We start from the raw sequence: 21,655 nt of genomic DNA, 5'->3' as shown, positions 1-21,655 counted from the left end.
TTTGAGAAGTAAATAAATAATAAATAAATATCTTTCAATGACCGACCTAATAGTATATAAAATGAGACAAATAAGAACTCTTTAGGATCTTTAGGTGCAATTGAGGTAACCTGCACCGTGACGTCTCAACCGGAAAGCTGCACCTTCCTTTCGCCACTCCCACATATACGTCACGACGGATTGTCCAAACCCGGAAGTGAAGATGGCGACCGCCTACGAGAGGTTCAACCTGTAAGTTGAAACTTTTATTCGAGCGCAGCGACAGATATAAACCCATACAGCGCTCAGTTTCACTTTAATGAATGTCAGCTTGTTTAATGGCAGCGTCTGTGGGCGCTGTCAGGGAGTGTGGTTGTCTGTACAGGCCAGTTTTATGTTGTGGTGGAAGCTGCACAGGCTTAAGCCGTTCAGAGACTGCTCATATTGGCTGTGTATCAAAACCCAGTGAGCTACCTGTCTAGACAGGACGCTCGAACCGAATCTTTTCACTGCATTTAGGCAATACAACGCACCTGTGATGCGCCATATGCTGTCTACTAGGCAGCTGACTGGGTTATGAGACAGTCTGGACATCACCTGTTCTCATACATTAGTGAGTGTAAGTTAGACGTAGACTAAGTTGCTCATTTTAACTATGCATTAAAATGCACTGAAGCACAGTGAGCTGTTTCAGGGCTGCAGTTTGGTAGAGGCATTAGTGTAAAGCTGCTGTTAAATCGTTCATGCTTTTCAGTTAAACATTAGTCCTGCTAAAAACTTTTTTGTACAGTATGGCATATACTCTGTCTCATGATATATACTCATAATAAAGAGATGTACAATAATAAGTATCTCATAATTTGAAATTCATTTAATGTCCAGGTATGTATCCTGTTAAAATCGTGCTATTTGTAAGGGGTGAAACTGCAGGTGCAGCACTGAAAGGGAGGTAAATCTGAATGGAGTGTCACTAGCCCACACCTTACATCAACATGACACTGAGTTATCAGACAAACAAACACTGATATGAGTTACCGTGGTGTGTATTCTGAGCCACTGGCATCTGAACATGTACAGAGTTCTGAGAACCAGAATGTTTTTGCACTAGGATAATACTTTTATGACAATTGAAATGAAAATCATCTTATATCGGGACAGATTGTATTTTTTTTTTTTTTAATAAAACCGGTATGTCAGAAACTGGCATCATTTGGCCCATAAGAGTCTCTATGCACTTTAAAATCATCATGAAATCAAAATGGACAATTCTTGTTTTTTAGGGAGTATTGCAGTATTTATTATAAATGATTTATCTATGCACATCATTGTTTTCTTTTTTTAAAATTCATGTGCCCTCGTAATCTTTAATTAAAATAACTTCCCTTTCCACTTCCACAACGACTTCTCTGATGCTGTGTTTACTGGTACGAGGGCAGGACAACCTGTCACACACATGAGATCACAGCAATAGCAAACCAGTTCCCTGTGGGCGAAGTCAAGTCCCGGACGAAATATTTTTTTCTTGTTCAAGAAGCTGTGTCAGTCGGATACATGTCACAATAGGAAAGAAAAGACTGTCGCAACTTCTGTTTCATAACGACTTTTTTTTAAAAATTGTAAAATAACAAAATACTACCATGATGTGTATTTGTATGTTTCGCAATTTAAATAATAGGCCTATACAGGTGCATCTCAATAAATTAGAATGTCGTGGAAAAGTTCATTTATTTCAGTAATTCAACTCAAATTGTGGAACTTACGTATTAAATAAATTCAATGCACACGGACTGAATTACTTTGGTTCTTTTAATTGTGATGATTTTGGCTCACATTTAACAAAAACGCACCAATTCATCTAAAAAAATTAGAATACTTCATAAGATCAATAAAAAAAAACATTTTTAGTGAATTGTTGGCCTTCTGGAAAGTATGTTCATTTACTGTATATGTACTCAATACTTGGTAGGGGCTCCTTTTACTTTAATTACTGCCTCAATTCGGCGTGGCATGGAGGCGATCAGTCTGTGGCACTGCTGAGGTGGTATGGAAGACCAGGTTTCTTTGACAGTGGCCTTCAGCTCATCTGCATTTTTGGGTCTGGTGTCTCTCATCTTCCTCTTGACAATACCTAATAGATTCTCTATGGGGTTCAGGTCTGGTGAGTTTGATGGCCAGTCAAGCCACCGTAACACCATGGTCACTGAACCAGCTTTTGGTACCTTTGGCAGTGTGGGCAGGTGCCAAGTCCTGCTGGAAAATGAAATCAGCATCTCCATAAAGCTTGTCAGCAGAAGGAAGCATGAAGTACTCTAAAATTTCCTGGTAGATGGCTGCGTTGACTGTGGACTTCAGAAAACACAGTGGACCAACACCAGCAGATGACATGGCAGCCCAAATCATCACTGACTGTAGAAACTTCACACTGGACTTCAAGCAACATGGTTTCTGTGCCTCTCCACTCTTCCTCCAGACTCTGGGACCTTGATTTCCAAATGAAATGCAAAATTTACTTTCATCTGAAAAGAGGACTTTGGACCACTGAGCAACAGTCCAGTTCTTTTTCTCCTTAGCCCAGGTAAGAAGCTTCTGACGTCGTCTTTGGTTCAGAAGTTGCTTGGTACGTGGAATGTGACAGTTGTAGTCCATTTCCTGAAGACGTCTGTGTACGGTGGCTCTTGATGCACTGACTCCAGCTTCAGTCCACTCCTTTTGAAGCTCTCCTAAGTTCTTAAATCGGCTTTGCCTGACAGTCTTCTCAAGCCTGCGGTCATTCCTTTCACTTGTACACCTTTTCTTACCACACTTTTTCCTTCCAGTCAACTTTCCATGAATATGCTTTGGCACAGCACTCTGCGAACAGCCAGCTCTTTCAGCAATTACCCTCTGTGGCTTACCCTCATTGTAGAGGGTCTTGATGATCATCTTCTGGGCAACTGTCAAGTCAGCAGACCTCCCCATGACTGCTGTTGGGATTACTGACCTAAACCCGGTATTTATACCCTGAGAATAGTAATTTAATAGAACTTGAAATTAAATATTCTAATAATTTGAGATACTGATTTTTTTTTTTTTTTTGATGAGCAGCAAGCGGTAATCATCAAAATGAAAACAAAAAAGTCTGGAAATATTTTACTTTATTTCTAATAAATCTAGAATATATTTAAGTTTTACTTTTTGAATTAAGTTACAGAAAAAAAAAAAACTTTTTCATGATATTCTAATTTATTGAGATGCACCTGTATCTAATTACTTTTAGAATGAGTTATTTTTGCATTAGAGTAATGAGAAAATGTGCTTAAAAATCCGGATGTTGGAACAAAACATATATTCCCTTTTAATAATCGCTGGGAACAAGTTGTTTATACAAGATGCCAGATAGGACACTCAAGACTAACACATAAATTTGTACTCTCAGGAGAAAATTATTCAAAGTGTCCATCTTGCCTGAATCCACTGTCCATTAAACGTATTTTACTGGACTGTAACACTTATACCCTTTTAAGAAAATTGTTTAATTCTGTTGATTCTTTTGAAGAGGTTTTTAACCAAGTAAATCCAAATTTAGTTTTAAGGTTTTTAGAAAAAATGAATCTTAAACATCTTATTTAGTTTTTTTTTTTTTTTTTTATAAACTAAACCTCTCTCGCCATGAATATAGCCATAGAAGCTGGCATGGCGTTAAGAAAAGAAAAGAAAAAAGAAAAAAATGTGCTTAAAGGGATAGTTCATCCAAAAATGAAAATGATTTACTCACCCTCAAGCCATATGACTTTCTTCTTTCAGACGAATACAATCGGAGTTATATTAAATAATGTCCTGGCTCTTCCAAACTTTATAATGACAGTGAATAGAGGAGATTTTGAAGCCCAAAAAAGCGCAACCATCCATCATAAAACATACTCCACGCGGCTTTGGGGGGTTAATAAAGGCCTTCTGAAGTAAAGCAATGCGTTTGTGTAAGAAAAATATCCATAATTAAAACTTTAGAAACTAAAATAAATAGCTTCTGACAGACGGCCGTATGCATGTCGGCTTACACCAAAAGAATAACCCCTGACGCGATGTAGCAGTAGCGTAAGCTTTGACGCCTCTTGCTGTTTAAACAAATAAGACCGGGCAACAAACTCAAGCTCCTCTTCTCTTATATCAAAATCCTCTGACATTTCTCTTTAAAAATTCTCGTTTTAGATTTCTAATTCGTGACCGGTGTTTTGTTTTGCTCTATCCTCTGAGCTTCCGCTTTCGTCAAAACATCATACGTTGGATCAGAGTTCACTCTTTCACCGTAAATCGATGCGTACAGCCGTCTGTTGGATGATAGGTATTTTAGTTCATAAAGTTTTAAATATGGATATTTTTCTTACACAAATGCATTACTTCATTTCAGAAGGCCTTTATTAACCCCCCAGAGCTGTGTGGATATCTTTTATAATGGATGGTTGCACTTTTTTGGGCTTCAAAATCTCATCCTCTATTCACTGCCGTTATAAAGCTTGGAAGAGCCAGGAGATTATTTAATATAACTCTGATTGTATTTGTATGAAAGAAGAAAGTCATATACACCTAGGATGGCTTAAGGGGGAGTAAATCATGGGGTAGTTTTCATTTTTGGGTGAACAAACCCTTTAATTGTCATAATAATGTCACAATGCAACTTTTTTTATATGTATTGTTAAAAAATTATTAGTAGTAGTTATTTATTTGATTTAATGATAATTTTGTTTATAAAATGTATTTATTTTACTTGCAAGGGTGACCCAGACATGTCTTTTTGAGGTTCACCATTATGCTTACTAAACAACAAAATATAAATTTTTGTTTTGCGTCAGCTTTAATCGTGTAATTTGCTCTTATTGTATAATTTGTTTAGAGGTACAGTAAGCCCTTGAGTCTTATGAATGGCCTCTTGCATAATAAACAGAACATTGCCAATGGTACAAAAGCTGAGAAAAGCTTGTAAAACTAAAATGGCATTAACACTTGCACCATAAGCACTGTGTTTGCTTGGACTCTTTACCCAACTTTACTGTGCACATAATTCATAATGGCTGTGTTTTGTCATATACAGACACTAGTTCTATAAGTCATGCAACTTTGATGCAACTCTGGCAAAAAAAAACCCTGCAAGCTAAAGTTGAACATCTGTGTTTTCTTTACTTGCGTGACCTGATCAATTGGTTCTGAGAATTATAAAAAATACCAAGTGGTGTTACTATGTGTCATCAAACTGTGTAAATTTTGAAATTGAGACAAATTCCTAAGTCCTATTATGCAGTAATGGTTAATGGCGCAGAGGTTAACCGTGCAAGCGCAGCATGCCTCCATGATTGCAGACACATTACGTGTTGCACAGAAAGTGTTTGCTCAGCATTTTGGCAAGGAAGGAAGACTCCAGCCATGAAAGTGGGACACACACATAGGATGTGTTATTGAAACAGATTCTCAAACTCCTCACACTGCTGAAACTTGCATTTATAATTTTGTCTAAACTTATGAACAGCCAAAAGTAAAAAGCATTTCAAACTTTTCTGAGATGAGGTCTGAGATGAGGTTAAATTTAAAGCTATGTTGTTTCTGACGCAGTTTCGTCTTCTTGATATTATCACTAGTAAAAAGCTTGTTGTATTGCATACAATTTATTTTTAAATCTCAGTGTCTTTTGTCTTCACTCAGTACTGTTTAGCACATTCCCAATAATCGTAATGCGATTATCAACCAGAGTGCAGCTAACTTCCACATGCTAACCATCCAAACCCTGACCCCTTGTTTTATATAGGTAAAACGTGTTTTACCATCACAATGCGAAAACACTCAGAATAGACTTGCTGCTCTCAGTTTAATCAGAAATAGTTAGGTTTAAAAATTAAAACATGATTTCTGATTTTTCTTGTCTTTTCTGCTTTTAATAGGCATGCAACTCCTGAGAAGTTCTACATTGAGGCCTGTGATGATGGAGCCAATGATGTGTTGGTTATTGATAGGGTGTCCACCGAGATGACCCTCGCAGGTACGATCTGAAATTTATGTACCCTGCTTTAAAAATTGATTATAGATTAATTTCTGAAGTATCATGTGCCACTGAAGACTGGAGTACTGGTTGCTAAAACACACAAATAAATTACATTTTAAAATATATTAAAATAGAAATAGGTTATTTAAAATTTTAATAATATTTCACAATATTACTGTTTTTACTGTATTTTTGATCAAATAAATGCAGCCTTGCTGAGCATAAGAAACTTTTTTAATTCCAGCCCCAAATTATTTTCTATTGCTAGAAAATTGGCAAACTACCAAACTAGGGTGTTTAAACTATATTTCAAAATGTCCCAAACTTCAGTAACAGGGTTACTAAGTGAATAGAAAATAAAACAGCTCATATAAAATGTAGTTTGTCTTCCTAAGGTTGGTGATGAGCATTTTCTGAAGGTTAAGCACCTAATTTCTTTGACCATATAAAAAAAGTACAGTGAAAGATTTATAGTATGGGCTGCTGTGATCTTACATTTATGAATAGCGTCAACTTAAAAGGGAATCGGGCTTTCCAAGTGTACTGGCATCAATGAGAAGTTATGGCAGCTATTTGGGTTTTGTCTTAGTTCTCTGTTTTAATATTGACCTCCTTGCAGTGACATTTTATCATCACTGTCATTCTGACATTTTACATTTGAGGTAGTTGCTGTGTTAAAGGTGTATTCTTGGAATAGCACTGACTTCCTTATGCTGAAGCAGAGAAGTATATTAAAGGGGACCTATTATGCCCTTTTTCAATGATTTGATTTTGTTTTTGGGGTCTATTAGGTTAGGTTTTCATGTTTAAATGTAAAAAAAAAAAAAATGTGAAAAACACTTTTTCACATATTTTACATTGTTGCAGCACCCCCTCTTCGCAGTCTGTCTGTAACGCTCATAGACTGTAAAAGAAGATTGACGACGCACCTTCACTTTCTTACATTGTAGAAAAGTGAAGACGCCAATGCCTCAAGATGGAGCTGACATCTTGCACTAATGACATTGTTCAGAGAACAGGTCTGCACTGTAGTGAGCATGAAGTGTATTAGCGGTATTAAGGTCCTGCCCACACTCCCGCAGAATCAATCGCAAGCACACGCCCCTGACCTTTTTTTAAGTAGCCTGACTGCTCCAATTTTTATTGTAATACAACTGAAGGCTTGTTAAAATATGGTAAATACAACTACTAAACACATAGTAATATCCTGAAAAAAGCCCATTGGTGCCTTCGTGACTACTACACTCAGAAAAGCTGTCAATCACAGCTGTCAATCATGACACACCCCCTGTTTTATAGCATTAAATAACTAACTAAAACCAAACTTATTTAAAAAACAAATACTTCAACTTACATCAGCGTGATGAAAACTGCCTAAAATGACAGTAACTATCTTTGGAACAAATTTAGTTGAGGTCTAATTGGATTTTTAAGTTTGGCTCGCATCCCATTTGTTTACATGGAGAGGGCGGGATTTATGACCTATACTGCATCCAGCCACCTGGGGCCGATCAAAATGCTTTGGCTTCACTTTTCAGGACGTGTGAGGCACACCGGGTAATGCACTTTTCCTTCGAAAAACGCAATGTGCTCTGATTGGTTGGCTGAATCAGTGTGTTGTTATTGGTCAATCGCAACTGCATCGAACTTCAGAAATGTCATGCCTCTTACCATAACCGCGAGTTTCAACACACTACTAATGTAACTCAACCAGGCCTCGCCCTTTTTTTGTTTATGCCTGTGGGAATTTTTTTAATAGGGGTTTTTCCTTGGAAAAAAAACTCAATACTACATTCAAGGTGTTTCAGGGAGTTCAGAAATAGTGCTTACTGATATAGAGAATAACTCCCTTTGGAGTGACTTTGCGCTTTGTAACTTTGCAGACCTTATTCATGCTCAAACAGCATCATTACACACTAAAGAAAGTTTAAAATGTAAAAGAGCACAATAGGACCCCTTTAAATCTCCCCAATCTGCAAAATGGGTTAATGTCATTTTTATGGTGCATTAAAGTTTTTTCTTCTTGAAGGTATTAAGGACATCCCTCCATCAGGCGTAACCAGGCCCATTTGTGGAATCATGGGAACTATTCGCCTTGTGGCTGGTAGGTCCCATTATGTTCCAAATAGAATTCGGAATGTTAATTGTATCACGTAAATGTTTGCGTACCATGACGCTCGGTTTTTGTTTTTTTGGCTTCTTCAGGGATGTACCTCATAGTCATCACACGGAAGAGGAAAGTGGGCGACCTGATTGGCCACACTGTGTGGAAAGCGGTGGAGTTTGATGTGATTTCTTATAAGAAGACCATTTTGCACCTCACAGATATTCAGGTCATCAAAGTCCCTAACCTCAACTTTCAGTATAATGCTGATGTTTGTAACACCTTAATCAGAAAGTGGGCTCTAAATGTCAGTTGTTGTTTGATGAGTTGCCCAGTGCGTCTCTAAATCATAACCGAGGTTTCCTGCTATGTTTTTTTTTTTTTTAAGCCTTTTTTCCATTTACAGTTTACTCAGAAGTGCTGTGAGAACAGCTCAGCAGATGCACCCCCAGTTTGTGAAAGCAAAGTACTCATACAGTAAATTTTTTATTTGAGCCCACGCTCAAAGCGCAGTGATATCTCATTACAGTGTTGTATACTTGCTGCATTATTTAGCAAGGCTAAGACTTCGGCTGAAATGCTGGCCTTGGATACAGCCTGTGAGTAGACCAGTATTGGACACGGGAAATGTTTCCTGCTAGAGTTGAAAAAGTACCTGGAAGGCTTGACTGCAAGTGGATTAACTAGACCAATAAAGTACTCCAAACGTCTCTGAACCTTCTGATAAGAGTAATGTAAGGGTTCAAGTCTGCAGTGAATGCTTCTAGCTACGCTAGCATGATTTAATTGCATTGTTTTGTGCCAGACCACAATTAATAAGAAAATGCAAATACGTTTTGCATTCTCAGCATTGTTTGCATACTTGTCTAAAGTATGATTCTAGCCTCACTAATAAGGCACTGAGATGAAGGTGCCACACATTTACTAATCTTTTGTCCACCCTGATTTTAGCAGGTGATGATTCCATGCATGAATTGTCTACGTAATGATTTATGTTGAATATTGTGAAAATTGAATAATGAATCTCATTTAAATATTAACTCTGCGGGCACAGAGATGAGCAGAATGGAATAACTGCAGAGAGAGACAAGCTTGCGTACAAAGGCAAAAGGTTCTGCTGACCAAGTTCTTCTGGGAAGAGGAATCAATTCAGGTTGTTCCTGTTCCACTCCATTCCCAGAGTCAGAGCTTTGTGGCGAGTGATCCTGTGACTGCAGAAGGGATATGCGCAGACTGACAGGCCTGCCATTGGCTGATAGCATAGTTTTGGCACATGTACATAATAACAAAGCTTGTTTTCAGTAAGAATGAATGAGTTGTGCCAAAGTAAGATTGCCGTGAGTGCTGTGTGATGCATTGGAGCAGACTAACTAGTAAACACACATGTTTTGAATACATGATATGCATTGGCCTCAACTACAAAACTTTTACCAGTCTTTTTTAAACATGACAAACTCCTCCCCTTTGTCAAAGTCATAGCTTAGCAGTTTTTGGGGCAGTCGTGACCTAATGGTTAGAGAGTTGTAATCTGAAGTTTGTGGGTTCGATCCTCAATACCGACAGGAAAATGTAGGTGGGTGATACCCACGGCACCTAATCCACAATCGCTCCCCAGGCACCACAGAAAATGGTTGCCCAGTGCTTCATGTGTGTATGTCTACAGTTTGCAGTGTGTGTGTGTGTGTGTTCACTACTCACTACTCCTAATGTGTGTGCACTAACTTGGATGGGTTAAATGCAAAGGACAAATTCCGAGTATGGGTTACCATACTTGGCCTTCACATCACGTCACAAGATATATAGCTCTGCTCCAGACACATTAGGGCTTTTCACACTGTGCTTAACCTCGGGTTATCATTGTTCTAATCACCGCTTTTAACCCTGGGTAAATGAGTGTTTCACACTTGTAATTTAGATGCGGGGTTAGCACCACTTTTTACCCGGGGTTATGCTTTTGCGGTGTTAACTCTGCTTTGCAGTGCAAAACTTGTACGGTGTGAAACGATCTAGTTTTAGAATGGTTGTCGGTTGCTAAGCATCTAGGTGTAACAATCTCGTGCGTTATATATTCACATGCTTTGGGTAGTCACGGAAACACCGCGTGATGTATAAACAGTTGTTTTTGCGTATGATAGGAAAAATGTCAAACGGCGATGGAAAACGCGACAATTGGAGTGAAGAAAAGACGTCATTCATACCTTTATGTTTCGAAAAGTTCACGCAGAAAAAAACTAGATATTACAGTCAGCAATGTGTAATATGAGGACGCGCAAAGCGAGCCTTTATGCAAACAAGTCATGTGCTGCGTTTGGCAGTCAGTGACACTGACACCTCAGATATGCAGGTAAGGACTTTATCCCGGGGTTTAGGAATGTGCAGTGTGAAACGGTAGCTTATGAATACTCAGGATTAACTGTTAACCCTGGGTCTAGTATGCGCAGTGTGAAACGTGAATAAAGAAAACCCAGGATTTCGTTTACCAGGAGTTTAGAATGACCCAGGGTTAACTATTTCAAGTGTGAAAAGCCCTATTAAGTGTTCATGAGAGAGATGCAAGTTTGGCACACATTATATTGTGATACAAATTTTCCAATTGTCTATTATAAATTTAGCAAGTATAATTTTTTCATGAAATTGGGCTAAAACAGATGTGTGAGGGTTTTTTGGTTAACTAAAAAAAGAGAAACAGACAAAATAGTATCATTATTAAAGTATATTAATAATAGTTCTATCATTAATAATTAATTTTTAATTTATAATTTAACAATAATAAAATCATAATACATACAGATAGAATTAGTTTATTATCAAATTATTTAATCTATTATTATTATTATTATTACATAATATATTAATAAAAAATTAAATAAACATTTATTCATTTTCATTTTAAACACATTTTCATAAAAAATCTATATATTGTTTCATTATTGACCTTAATTGTAAGGTTCACTTTTGGTTATATTGCCAGGTTTTATTGTCAAATTAATATTGCTCACCCCAATCACATTTCCCCATCTTCTCCCCATTATGTCCTGTCATTTCTTTACTTTTTCCATTAATAAAATTGTCAAACTGCCCCAATTAATTAATTAAAAAAAAAAAAAAAAAAGAACTATAGTCTCATTTCTGTTTGAATCATATATTGCCGATAATCTTATTCAATTTCCTTCTTACAGATGCAAGACAACAAGACGTTTCTGACTATGATTAGCAATGTACTCAACACAGACGGGTTCTACTTCTGCACGGACTATGACCTGACCCACACCCAACAGCGCCTGTCCAACACCAGCTCGGACTTTCAGGAGATGAGCCTGCTGGAGAGGGTGAGCAGAGGAACGATTGCAGATGAGTGCGAGTGATTATGGCAGAAGAGAGATTGAGCTGTTTGAAGTTTCAGTGGCAGAGAGAGAAATGGAACACAGCAGGGTGCAGGTTTTCATCAGTCATCACATACAGAAGGCTGGTCAGCTCATTGTCTCAAACAGCATCCCTCATTTACAATAAAGGGCCGTCACAGGAGATGTGCTGTCTCTTTGTAAGCTAGATTTGCAAAGCTCTTGTTTTACAAGCACACTTGCTGACATGCGGGCACACGCTGCGTTTTCCCTCACATTTTGTTTTCATGTTTTCAAAGCCAGTTTTTGCTTTTGTGTCTGGCTTATGACAGTTGTCTTACACACAAAATAACTAGATTTTTTCTCTCTCAGATAAACGCCCACTGTATCCGTTTTGATAAAGCTCAAGTTTAGTGCGTTCAAACTTCCTGAGCATATTTGGTTGCATTGTTCATCATGTATTAAATCCTGCAAAATGACAATGACTTCTCAGATGATCTCTGGAGTTGTTTAGTTTGGTCTTCTCTCTTGTCTCTCCACACAGGCAGACCAGAGGTTCATGTGGAATGGAAACCTTTTAAGAGAAATCATCTCACAGCCTGAGGTATAAAAATATACCTAATTCATAAAACATTAAACATATGAGAAAATCATACATATTTATTCACCGGTTCCCCTTTTCAGCTCCATAAATTTGCATTTCCTGTCATCCATGGATGTATCCTTTGAGGTGCATTTTAACAACGTTGTTCATGGTTAAGGTGCTCTTTTTTATTTTGCCTTGACTGTCTGCATAAAGAATAATATGAACTGTGAGATGTTTCTGCTAAAGATTTTGTAACTGGACATGGTTAGGTGATAATCCATCATCTAAAAATACATTTTATTTACAAAGGGGATTGCCCCTGTCATTTTTACTGTAAGTTGCTTTGGATAAAACTGTCAACTAAATGACAAATTTGTGACCATGTGATATTGAGGCTTAACCCACTGCTTCAGTTATTGTGATGAAGCCATGCTGCATCAATGGGAAGGTGTTTGAGTGGATCATCATCTCTAGACGGAGCTGTTTTAGAGCGGGGGTCCGATATTATGTCAGAGGTCAGATATATTCAAGCATTTATACATATGCACACAGTTGTCATTGCTGCAGATATTATAATTTTCCCATGCACCCCAGGCATTGACTCTGAAGGACATGCTGCTAACTTCGTTGAGACAGAACAGATAGTCCAGTACAATAATGCCAGGGCGTCCTTTGTGCAGGTTGGTTGAAACTACTGTTGCCCTTTATTGCAAGGATATTTGTTGTTGACCTCCCAAAATTCACCTCAGAGACTTAATTTGTGCTCTTTCGCTCTCCTCTTACACAGACTCGAGGCTCCATGCCCTTTTTCTGGTCTCAAAGACCCAACCTGAGGTACAAGCCCAAGCCACAGATAAGCACTGAAACCAATCATGTAAGACCACTTCTTCTATCTATCTATCTATCTATCTATCTATCTATTTACACTTAACAAAATTATAAACGCAACACTTTTGTTTTTGCCCCCATTTTTCATGAGCTGAACTCAAAGATCTAAGCCTTTTTCTATGTACACAAAAGGCCTATTTCTCTCAAATATTGTTCACAAATCTATCTAAATCTGTGTTAGTGAGCACTTCTCCTTTGCCGAGATAATCCATCCACCTCACAGGCGTGGCATATCAAGATGCTGATTAGACAGCATGATTATTGCACAGGTGTGCCTTAGGCTGGCCACAATAAAAGGCCACTCTAAAATGTGCAGTTTTATCACACAGCACAATGCCACAGATGTCGCAAGTTTTGAGGGAGCGTGCAGTTGGCATGCTGACTGCAGGAATGTCGACCAGAGCTGTTGCCCATGAATTGAATGTTCATTTCTCTACCATAAGCCGTCTCCAAAGGCATTACACAGACCACGTGTAACCACACCAGCCCAGGACCTCCACATCCAGCATATTCACTTCCAAGATCGTCTGAGACCAGTCACCCAGATAGCTGCTGAAACAATCGATTTGCATAACCAAAGAATTTCCGGCACAAACTGTCAGAAACCCTCTCAGGGAAGCTTATCTGCATGCTCATCGTCCTCATCGGGGTCTCAACCTGACTGCAGTTCGTCATCGTAACCGACTTGAGTGGGCAAATGCTCATATTCGATGGCATCTGGCACTTTGGAGAGGTGTTCTCTTCACAGATGAATCCCGGTTTTCACTGTACAGGGCAAATGGCAGACAGCGTGTATGGCGTCGTGTTGGTGAGCGTTTCGCTGATGTCAATGTTGTGGATTGAGTGGCCCATGGTGGCGGTGGGGTTATGGTATGGGCAGGCATATGTTATGGACAACGAACACTGGTGCAATTTATTGATGGCATTTTGAACGCACAGAGATACCGTGACGAGATCCTGAGGCCCATTGTTGTGCCATTCATCCACGACCATCACCTCATGCTGCAGCATGATAATGCGCGGCCCCATGTTGCAAGGATCTGTATACAATTCCTGGAAGCTGAAAGCATCCCAGTTCTTGCATGGCCAGCATACTCACCGGACATGTCACCCATTGAGCATGTTTGGGATGCTCTGGATCGGCGTATATGACAGCGTGTTCCAGTTCCTGCCAATATCCAGCAACTTCGCACAACCATTGAAGAGGAGTGGACCAACATTCCACAGGCCACAATCAACAACCTGATCAACTCTATGCGAAGGAGATGTGTTGCACTGCGTGAGGCAGATACTGACTGGTTTCCCCCCCGGACCCCCCCAGTACAGTAAAACTGCATATTTTGGAGTGGCCTTTTATTGTGGCCAGCATAAGGCACACCTGTGCAATAATCATGTCTAATCAGCATCTCGATATGCCACACTTGTGAGATGGATGGATTATCTCGCCAAAAGAGGAAGTGCACACTAACACAGATTTAGACAGATTTGTGAACAATATTTGAGAGAAATAGGCCTTTTGTGTACATAGAAAAAAGTCTTAGATCTTTGAGTTCAGCTCATGAAAAATGGGGACAAAAACAAAAGTGTTGCTTTTATCTATCTATCTATCTATCTATCTATCTATCTATCTATCTATCTATCTCTGTTTGCAGATGGATGGATTCAAGAGGCATTTTGAGTCACAGGTTCTCATTTATGGCAAACAAGTGATTCTAAATTTGGTAAATAAACTCTTTTATTTTTCTTGTGGTAGAATATTTCAGGAAATTGTATACATTGGTCACAAAGTTTAAGTAACTGCTTTCTCTGTAGGTGAATCAGAAAGGATCTGAGTTGCCCCTTGAACAGGCCTTCGCCAAAATGGTCAACGGCATGGAAAACGGACTCATCAAGTACTTAAACAGTTTTTAATGCCTACTAGGTTTTTTAACAAACCCTTAAAACTAAGTATTACAGTTTCACATAACTCAAATCACATGACTCAAATCATTCATCTTGTTGAGGAGAAGTGTGCTCTTTGACACAGTAAAAATGGTAGTAGTGTGAAATATTATTACAATTAAAAAATATATTACTATAATATTACTGTAATAATATTATTACTAATAATAATTTTAATATACTTTATAATGTAATTTATTCCTGTGATGCAAAACTGAATTTTCAGCATCATTACTACAGTCTTTAGTATCACATGGTCCTTCAGAAATCATTCTAATATGCTGATTTACTACTCAAGAAACATTTCTTGTTATTATCAATGTTGAAGACAGTTTAAAAGAACAGCATTTATTTGAAATAGAAATCTTTTATTATACATTATAAATGTTTTACTGTAATTTTTTATCAACCTTGCTGAATAAAAGTATCAAGTTCCTTAAAAAAATCTTACCGACCCCAAACATTTGAACGGAAGTGTATTTAGAGACTCTTTTGAGTTGTTGAGTTGGGCCAGTAGTGACAAAAACACACTTTAGCAACCACTCGGCAACAAAGTGGCAACAACCTAGCCATCGCCCACAAAACTTGACTCACATTTCTTTAGAATATTTCTCTTTTTTTTTGTTACATTTAATAGCTTCTCTAAGCTTTACGTAAACGCGTATATCTTATGATAATATCAGATCTTTGTATTTGCTACTTGTATTTCACTGTGTAGTGATGCTTGTGTTTCATTTGAGGTACATAGCCTTTGACTTTCACAAAGAGTGCAGTAAGATGAGATGGCATCGCCTCCAGATTCTCGTTGATGCAGTTTCTGACATGCAAGATGAGTTTGGGTTTGTATTTATTTCTGTACTGTCATTTCTATGCATTTTCTTAGGAAATATTTCATAAGAAGCCTTTGGAGATGACACAAAAACGAAATGTCTGTGAAGAGAGGATGGAAAGTCTGATGTGCAAATATGCAAGTCATTTAAGCAGGACTGTGGTCTCTAATGTTGTCACTGGCTCACTTTGATCTGGTTCTTGAATGCTGATTCTGCAGGTACTTTATGGTGAGCTCAGATGGGAAGGTGTCGTCCGAGCAGTCTGGAACCTTCCGCAGTAACTGTATGGACTGCCTGGACCGCACTAACGTCATTCAGAGCCTGCTGGCCAGACGTTCCCTTCAGAGCCAGCTACAGGTGAGACCGCATCACAAATAGCGTCATCCTAACTAGGTGTGACGCAATTGAGGACACTTGCGCACTAGAGAAAGCTGATTGGCTGTGATTTTTATTTTATTTATTTTTTTTTTTTTGTGGCTTTGTGCAGGATTTTTCTGTGAAAGCCACTTACTAGAAACTTGACATGTCATGTCTATTTAGGAAGTGTAAAAGCTCTCTTGTGCAGTAATGATTGCTTGCAAACATTTAGAAATTAGTGATTTGGATCCATAATGTGTTTGACAATTGATTTGTCATTATGTGTACCTCCTCATCTTGAGATGCATGTATTTCAGAGGATGGGTGTCCTCCATGTAGGCCAGAAGATTGAGGAACAGGCTGATTTTGAGAAGATTTATAAGAACGGTGCGTTTATATTTCTATAAATTACTTCAGTACACACAATTCTCCTGTTATCGACAGTAAATAAAGAAAGAAACCACATTTTTTTTCATTTAATCTCTCAGCATGGGCAGACAATGCCAATGCCTGTGCTAAACAGTACGCAGGAACAGGAGCCCTGAAAACTGACTTCACCAGGTACTCATCCCAGACTCCTTTCAGAATATCTATAGTTGTGCAACTACCATTGTAACCTTCACCTTTGACCTCAGAACCGGGAAGAGGACTCACTGGGGCTTGGTAATGGACGGCTGGAACTCAATGATCCGTTACTACAAGAACAATTTTTCAGACGGGTTCAGACAAGTGCGTATGACATCTTTGTCTTTATGTCTTTCAATTAGATGCAGTTTGCTGTGGTGAATTTTAAGTAGTTGACTTTGCCCACAGGACTCCATCGATCTCTTCCTTGGAAACTATACGGTGGATGAAACTGATGGCCTGATGCCTCTGCATGTGCAGAAGGACTGGAAATTCCTTTTGGTCAGTGTTTTGCCCATACTGCTTGCTAGAGAATTTGAATTAAAAGAGGTCATTACTATGATGAGTAAAAAAGAGAAAAATTAGTCCAAGCTGCTTCAGGCAGTCCTAACATTTATAATTCAACACCACCAGGTGCTGGTCATTTCCTGCATGTTTTATATTCCTATGTCTCTGTAATTTCTTTTGCAGCTTCCTGTTATTATGGTAGTGGCTTTCTCCATGTGCATCATCTGTCTCCTATTGGCTGGTAAGGTCTGGCATTATAATGCAGTGTGAAATAAAGCAATAGGGTCAACATGACACTCATTTTTATGTCCAGATACATAAATGTTTTCAAAAATCCATTTAAGACGCAATTTATACATGCCGACTTCTTCAGTGATGCATTTAATTTCTCAATTAAAATTCATTTTAACCATGCTGATATCAGAAATAATAAAAAATATTTCTGATATCAGAAATAATAAAAAAAAATCCTCTTTAAAGGGGTCCTATTATGATTTTTTTACATTTTCAACTTGTTGTTTGAGCATGAAAAAGGTCTGCAAAGTTACAAAGTCACTCTGAAGGGAGTTAGTCTCTATGTCAGTAAGCACTGTTTCTGAACTCCCTGAAACGTCTCGATTGTAGTCTTGAGTTTTCTTTCAGGAATGTACAATATTCCTTATTTAAATAATTCCCACCCAAGGCATATGCAAAAAAAGGGATGAGGCCTGGTTGAGGTGCATTAGTAGTGTGTTGAAACTCGTGGTTATGGTAAAGGGCGTGACATTTCCGAAACGTGCTTGAAACGGATGATCAATCACAAAACATTGATCCAGCCGACCAATAAGAGCACATTGTGCTTTTCGGAATGAGGTGCTCAATTGAGAGAGGGACTAAACAGGAGTGCATTTCCAATGCAGCATTGTAACTCACTGATTAATACTATAGTTGGAAAAACTAACCAACTAGTCATGACTGTTTCCCAAAACCGTAGTAACATGGTCGCACCTCTGGCATTTGAACCACATTGGTTCAGCAATATAGGACTGTTGTTAATGACGACATGCGCAGGTGGAAAAGTAATAACTTCTGCTAATTAATCTATTCGAGATCTCCGAGATGCTCCTATAATGAACATGGTACCTAATGACTACTTAACTGTTTTTTGTTCCATGTCATTTTGCTTTATTTGATGTTTGATTCATCGCGGGTTCCCGCATAAGTCATGCTCTGGAGTTCCCTTGCACATTTTACACACGTGCACTCTTCAAAAACGGTGTTTATTGCTGACACGCTAAAATATATAGATTCAAATGTATATATTTAAATAGAATGAAAGATATAGAATGTACTGAATGTTAGCTTGCTTATTGTGCCCAAGATTTTTAAGTCCACGTCATTTTACAAGAAGCTGAAAGCTGTAGTTCCAACCACATATGTTTGCAATTCTATTATGAATGTTTGTTGGAACTATGGTTTTAGGAAATGACAAATCATTGAACTATGTTTGTAATGACGGAAATTGCGACCATATTTGATTAACAATGCTTTCGGGAAATGCACCCCAGAGTATTACAGACAGACTGGGAAGAGAGGTGCTTCAAAAAAAAAAAGAAAGATAATCAAAGTCATGTGATACAACTAATAAAGCCAGATAGCCAGGTGGTGCAATCAACATGTAGAGACATTAAAAAAAAAATTTAATTAAATTAAAAATGTAAATGATAATTATATCACTGAGAGGACCCCTGCACATTCTCTTGACTGTGTGTCAAGGTCAATAAGTCTCTTAAAATATTAGATAATGACATATTTTTTATTTAAGGCAAGGTTAGCTTAGGCTGTAAAATGTGGTGTGACTCCCCGAAAAACTGTTTATGAATTTATTATTCATGAGATTTGTTTGACTAAATGTACTGTTTTTTTCCCATGAAAATATATTTATAAAAATTTTTTTTAAATGATCATTAGGATAAACACACACACACTTACATATTCAAGGTTTAAGGAAAATATGTTTTACTATTTTTTTTATTTTTTTTATATATAATTACTTGATAATATTAATAATTTTACAGCACATGACATTTAATGCATTACATTAAAATTACATCGAACCAACATAAATAAAAAAATAACATTTTTAAGAACCTTGGCACATGTTTTACATTTTGTGGACACCCTTATATGTATACTTTTACTAATTATAAGGCTCCATTGCTATTGCTTCTTTGGAAAATGTACATATGTAGTTTGTGAATAATAATGGATCTGGTACTCTCTATCAGGTGACACTTGGACGGAGACCCTGGCTTACGTGTTATTCTGGGGAATGGCCAGTGCTCTTACGGCTGCTGTCATCGTGGTCAATGGACGAGAGTTTGTTGACGCACCGAAACTGGTCCAAAAAGAGAAGATGGATTGAATATACAGACGTCCTTCCTTCTGCTCTCTGTTTCCTCTTCATTTTCCTCCAAAAGTTTTTATTGACCTCTCCACACTGTCCTTAAACTTCTTCAGCAAGTATCCCTGTTTCCTGCTCCTATAGATGGAGCCTTTAAAACTTTATTACCAGCCTGTATTACCTTTATAATTACACATCAGTCACTGTCTGCTCTACAAGTTTCCTTTTAAATTATGGGACACGGTGTCCAAACTTCCATACTTGTTTAGTTGCATCAGTTCAGAATTACACATGGGTTGCACAAGATCTCCAGCATGTAAGTGCATTGTGGACATTGTATCTTATTTCAAAGGCTGCTGTGTTGTTACTGTTTGGAAATCGATCTAAATTGACCCGTTGTGAAATTAGAGATATTGTTTTGGCTCTAGAGTTTCTGCTTTATGATACTGGACACCAGACATGTGCTCGTTGGCCCAGTCTATGGGTTGACAGATCCATGAAGGTCTATTCTAATTAGATTGCTATGCAAGGGAATGTTACATAATGCATCAGTGGCTCAGCCCTTGGTTATTACCATTTCTGTCCTTTAAAATCTATCCTAAAATCAGCCTTATGCCTTGGTTATATTTTAAGTTGTTCTTTGCAGTGGCAGTTTGGGGTTTAATGTGGTTTCCTTTTGTTCTGCCAGCATGTTTATGGTTTTGTATCTCTCATAAATGATGAAATTAGACAGCTGTGGGCCGCACAAGGGAGAGAGAGAGAGAGGTATTGAGCACTGTTTCTTTACGAGTTTACAGAAAATGAACAGCACTTTCCTGTGTGACTTCTTTATGTCTCTTCGTGGACCAATGAAGACTAACAGATATAACACACTCTTTAATGGCTCTTTGATTGCACTCCTTCAACGTTACCAGTTCAGTGGCAGTTCATTAGACGGAAGTAGACCTCTATCACATTACCTGTCAAATGGGCTCACACTTTTAATTTAATTCACTTAAACTGTACTGACAATGGAGAAGGTATTCGCTTTTGATTCAATTAAATAGACAGGTGACTTCATGAACGTCATATATGAGAATAAAATTTCCGTTTTCTTCATGTTCACTTGCATTTCATAGTATCATACCTTTAACCCACCAATTTCCTTTCATTTTGACAAACTTGGGCACATTTAGCAAGTTGTTTTTGGCAAATTAATTACTTTAAGGTCTTCCTTTTAAACTCATTACTACCTTTAGAACTGGATGGTTGTCAGTTTGGTTTAATGTAGACAAAGAATGTAGACTTTGATGCCTTTATATCTGTGTTTTGTAATCATCTGCAAATGATAATGCAAGCTGCAATGTGCAGTGCAACTTGGAATTAAAATGTCTGGATGGAAACACAACACTAATAATTAAGTCCTGTACGTTTGATGTTTACCTGTGTAAATCTGATGTGTAAACTGTACATTGGGAAGAAATTAAGAATATATACACATATATATACATATATATATAAATATGAGTGTGTCAATGTAATAATGTACTGTACAGTGTAGTTTACAACATCATAGCTTTAGCACTTTCTGGTTGAGTTATTGATCAATCGAAGTGATGTTACTTACCACATTCTTCCATCGCGGGGTTGGATGAATATGGCTTTCATTACCCTAGATTATGAACCGCATCATTGTATTTCCGTGGTGCGATGGTTTGAAGTGTGTTAAATGACATATTATCAATATTAATTGTGTTTTGGTCTTGTTCCTGACAGTGTGTTAAATACTGTTTAATCTTCTCTCTCGTCTTGTTTGATTATGCCTCAACATTACGGTGGGATTTATGATTACTGTGGTCAGTCAGAAGTATTCTTACCTATGATTTCAAGGGAATAGTTTGTGAGACATTTCATCAGTTGTTTTTAATAGTCTATCAGTCTCTAACATCTACAGTTCTGATGAAAAAAATACACTGCTTAAGGCTATTGCTCATAATCTTGGTATTTGTTTGGTTTTGAGTCATTGAGGTGTTGTTTGATTACCACTGTAACTGATGGATTCATAATGAAAACATGTTTAATAAATTCTACCACTAAAATGCTTGTTCTGCTTCTTATTAATGCAAATACTATTAACAGGGCTGAGTTTATGAGAAGTCTGTGGTTTATATATGTCTGTTCTTCAATCAGCAGTGTTCTGCCATCCATGTAAATAACATCCCAGGTGAAAAAATACTATAGTAATTTATAGTAAATACTGTAGTGTTTTTGAACCATACTATAGTAAATTGTAGTATACTGTATATATTATAGTATTTACAACACTTTGTTAATGAATGCTACAG

General features: G+C 37.7%; 1 protein-coding gene across 1 annotated transcript; it reads left to right on the top strand.

Annotated features, from left to right (window-relative positions):
• Positions 1 to 89: 89 nt before the first annotated feature.
• Positions 90 to 21,409, top strand: sacm1la (SAC1 like phosphatidylinositide phosphatase a). Its single transcript, XM_051871689.1, has 20 exons — positions 90 to 231; positions 5,889 to 5,986; positions 8,019 to 8,093; positions 8,195 to 8,322; positions 11,273 to 11,422; positions 11,979 to 12,038; positions 12,119 to 12,152; positions 12,434 to 12,535; positions 12,615 to 12,700; positions 12,808 to 12,894; positions 14,561 to 14,629; positions 14,721 to 14,800; positions 15,590 to 15,688; positions 15,898 to 16,036; positions 16,354 to 16,423; positions 16,525 to 16,597; positions 16,672 to 16,765; positions 16,850 to 16,942; positions 17,132 to 17,189; positions 19,216 to 21,409. Exons 1-20 carry the CDS (start codon positions 203 to 205, stop codon positions 19,350 to 19,352), a joined length of 1,761 nt encoding a protein of 586 aa, XP_051727649.1. The 5' UTR covers positions 90 to 202; the 3' UTR covers positions 19,353 to 21,409.
• Positions 21,410 to 21,655: the final 246 nt, after the last annotated feature.

This window comes from Ctenopharyngodon idella, chromosome 19, assembly GCF_019924925.1.
Source record: "Ctenopharyngodon idella isolate HZGC_01 chromosome 19, HZGC01, whole genome shotgun sequence".
In the NCBI taxonomy this organism is placed as follows: Eukaryota; Metazoa; Chordata; class Actinopteri; order Cypriniformes; family Xenocyprididae; genus Ctenopharyngodon; species Ctenopharyngodon idella.
The sequence above is the reverse complement of the archived record's forward strand: the minus strand, read 5'-3'. Positions and strand labels throughout refer to the sequence as shown.

Coding starts and splice junctions, on each gene's coding strand:
- sacm1la (XM_051871689.1), top strand. CDS start 203: ATGGCGACCGCCTACGAGAGGTTCAACCT. Junction 16,037..16,353: donor CCCTTCAGAGCCAGCTACAG/GTGAGACCGCAT, acceptor CATGTATTTCAG/AGGATGGGTGTCCTCCATGT. Junction 16,424..16,524: donor TGAGAAGATTTATAAGAACG/GTGCGTTTATAT, acceptor TTAATCTCTCAG/CATGGGCAGACAATGCCAAT.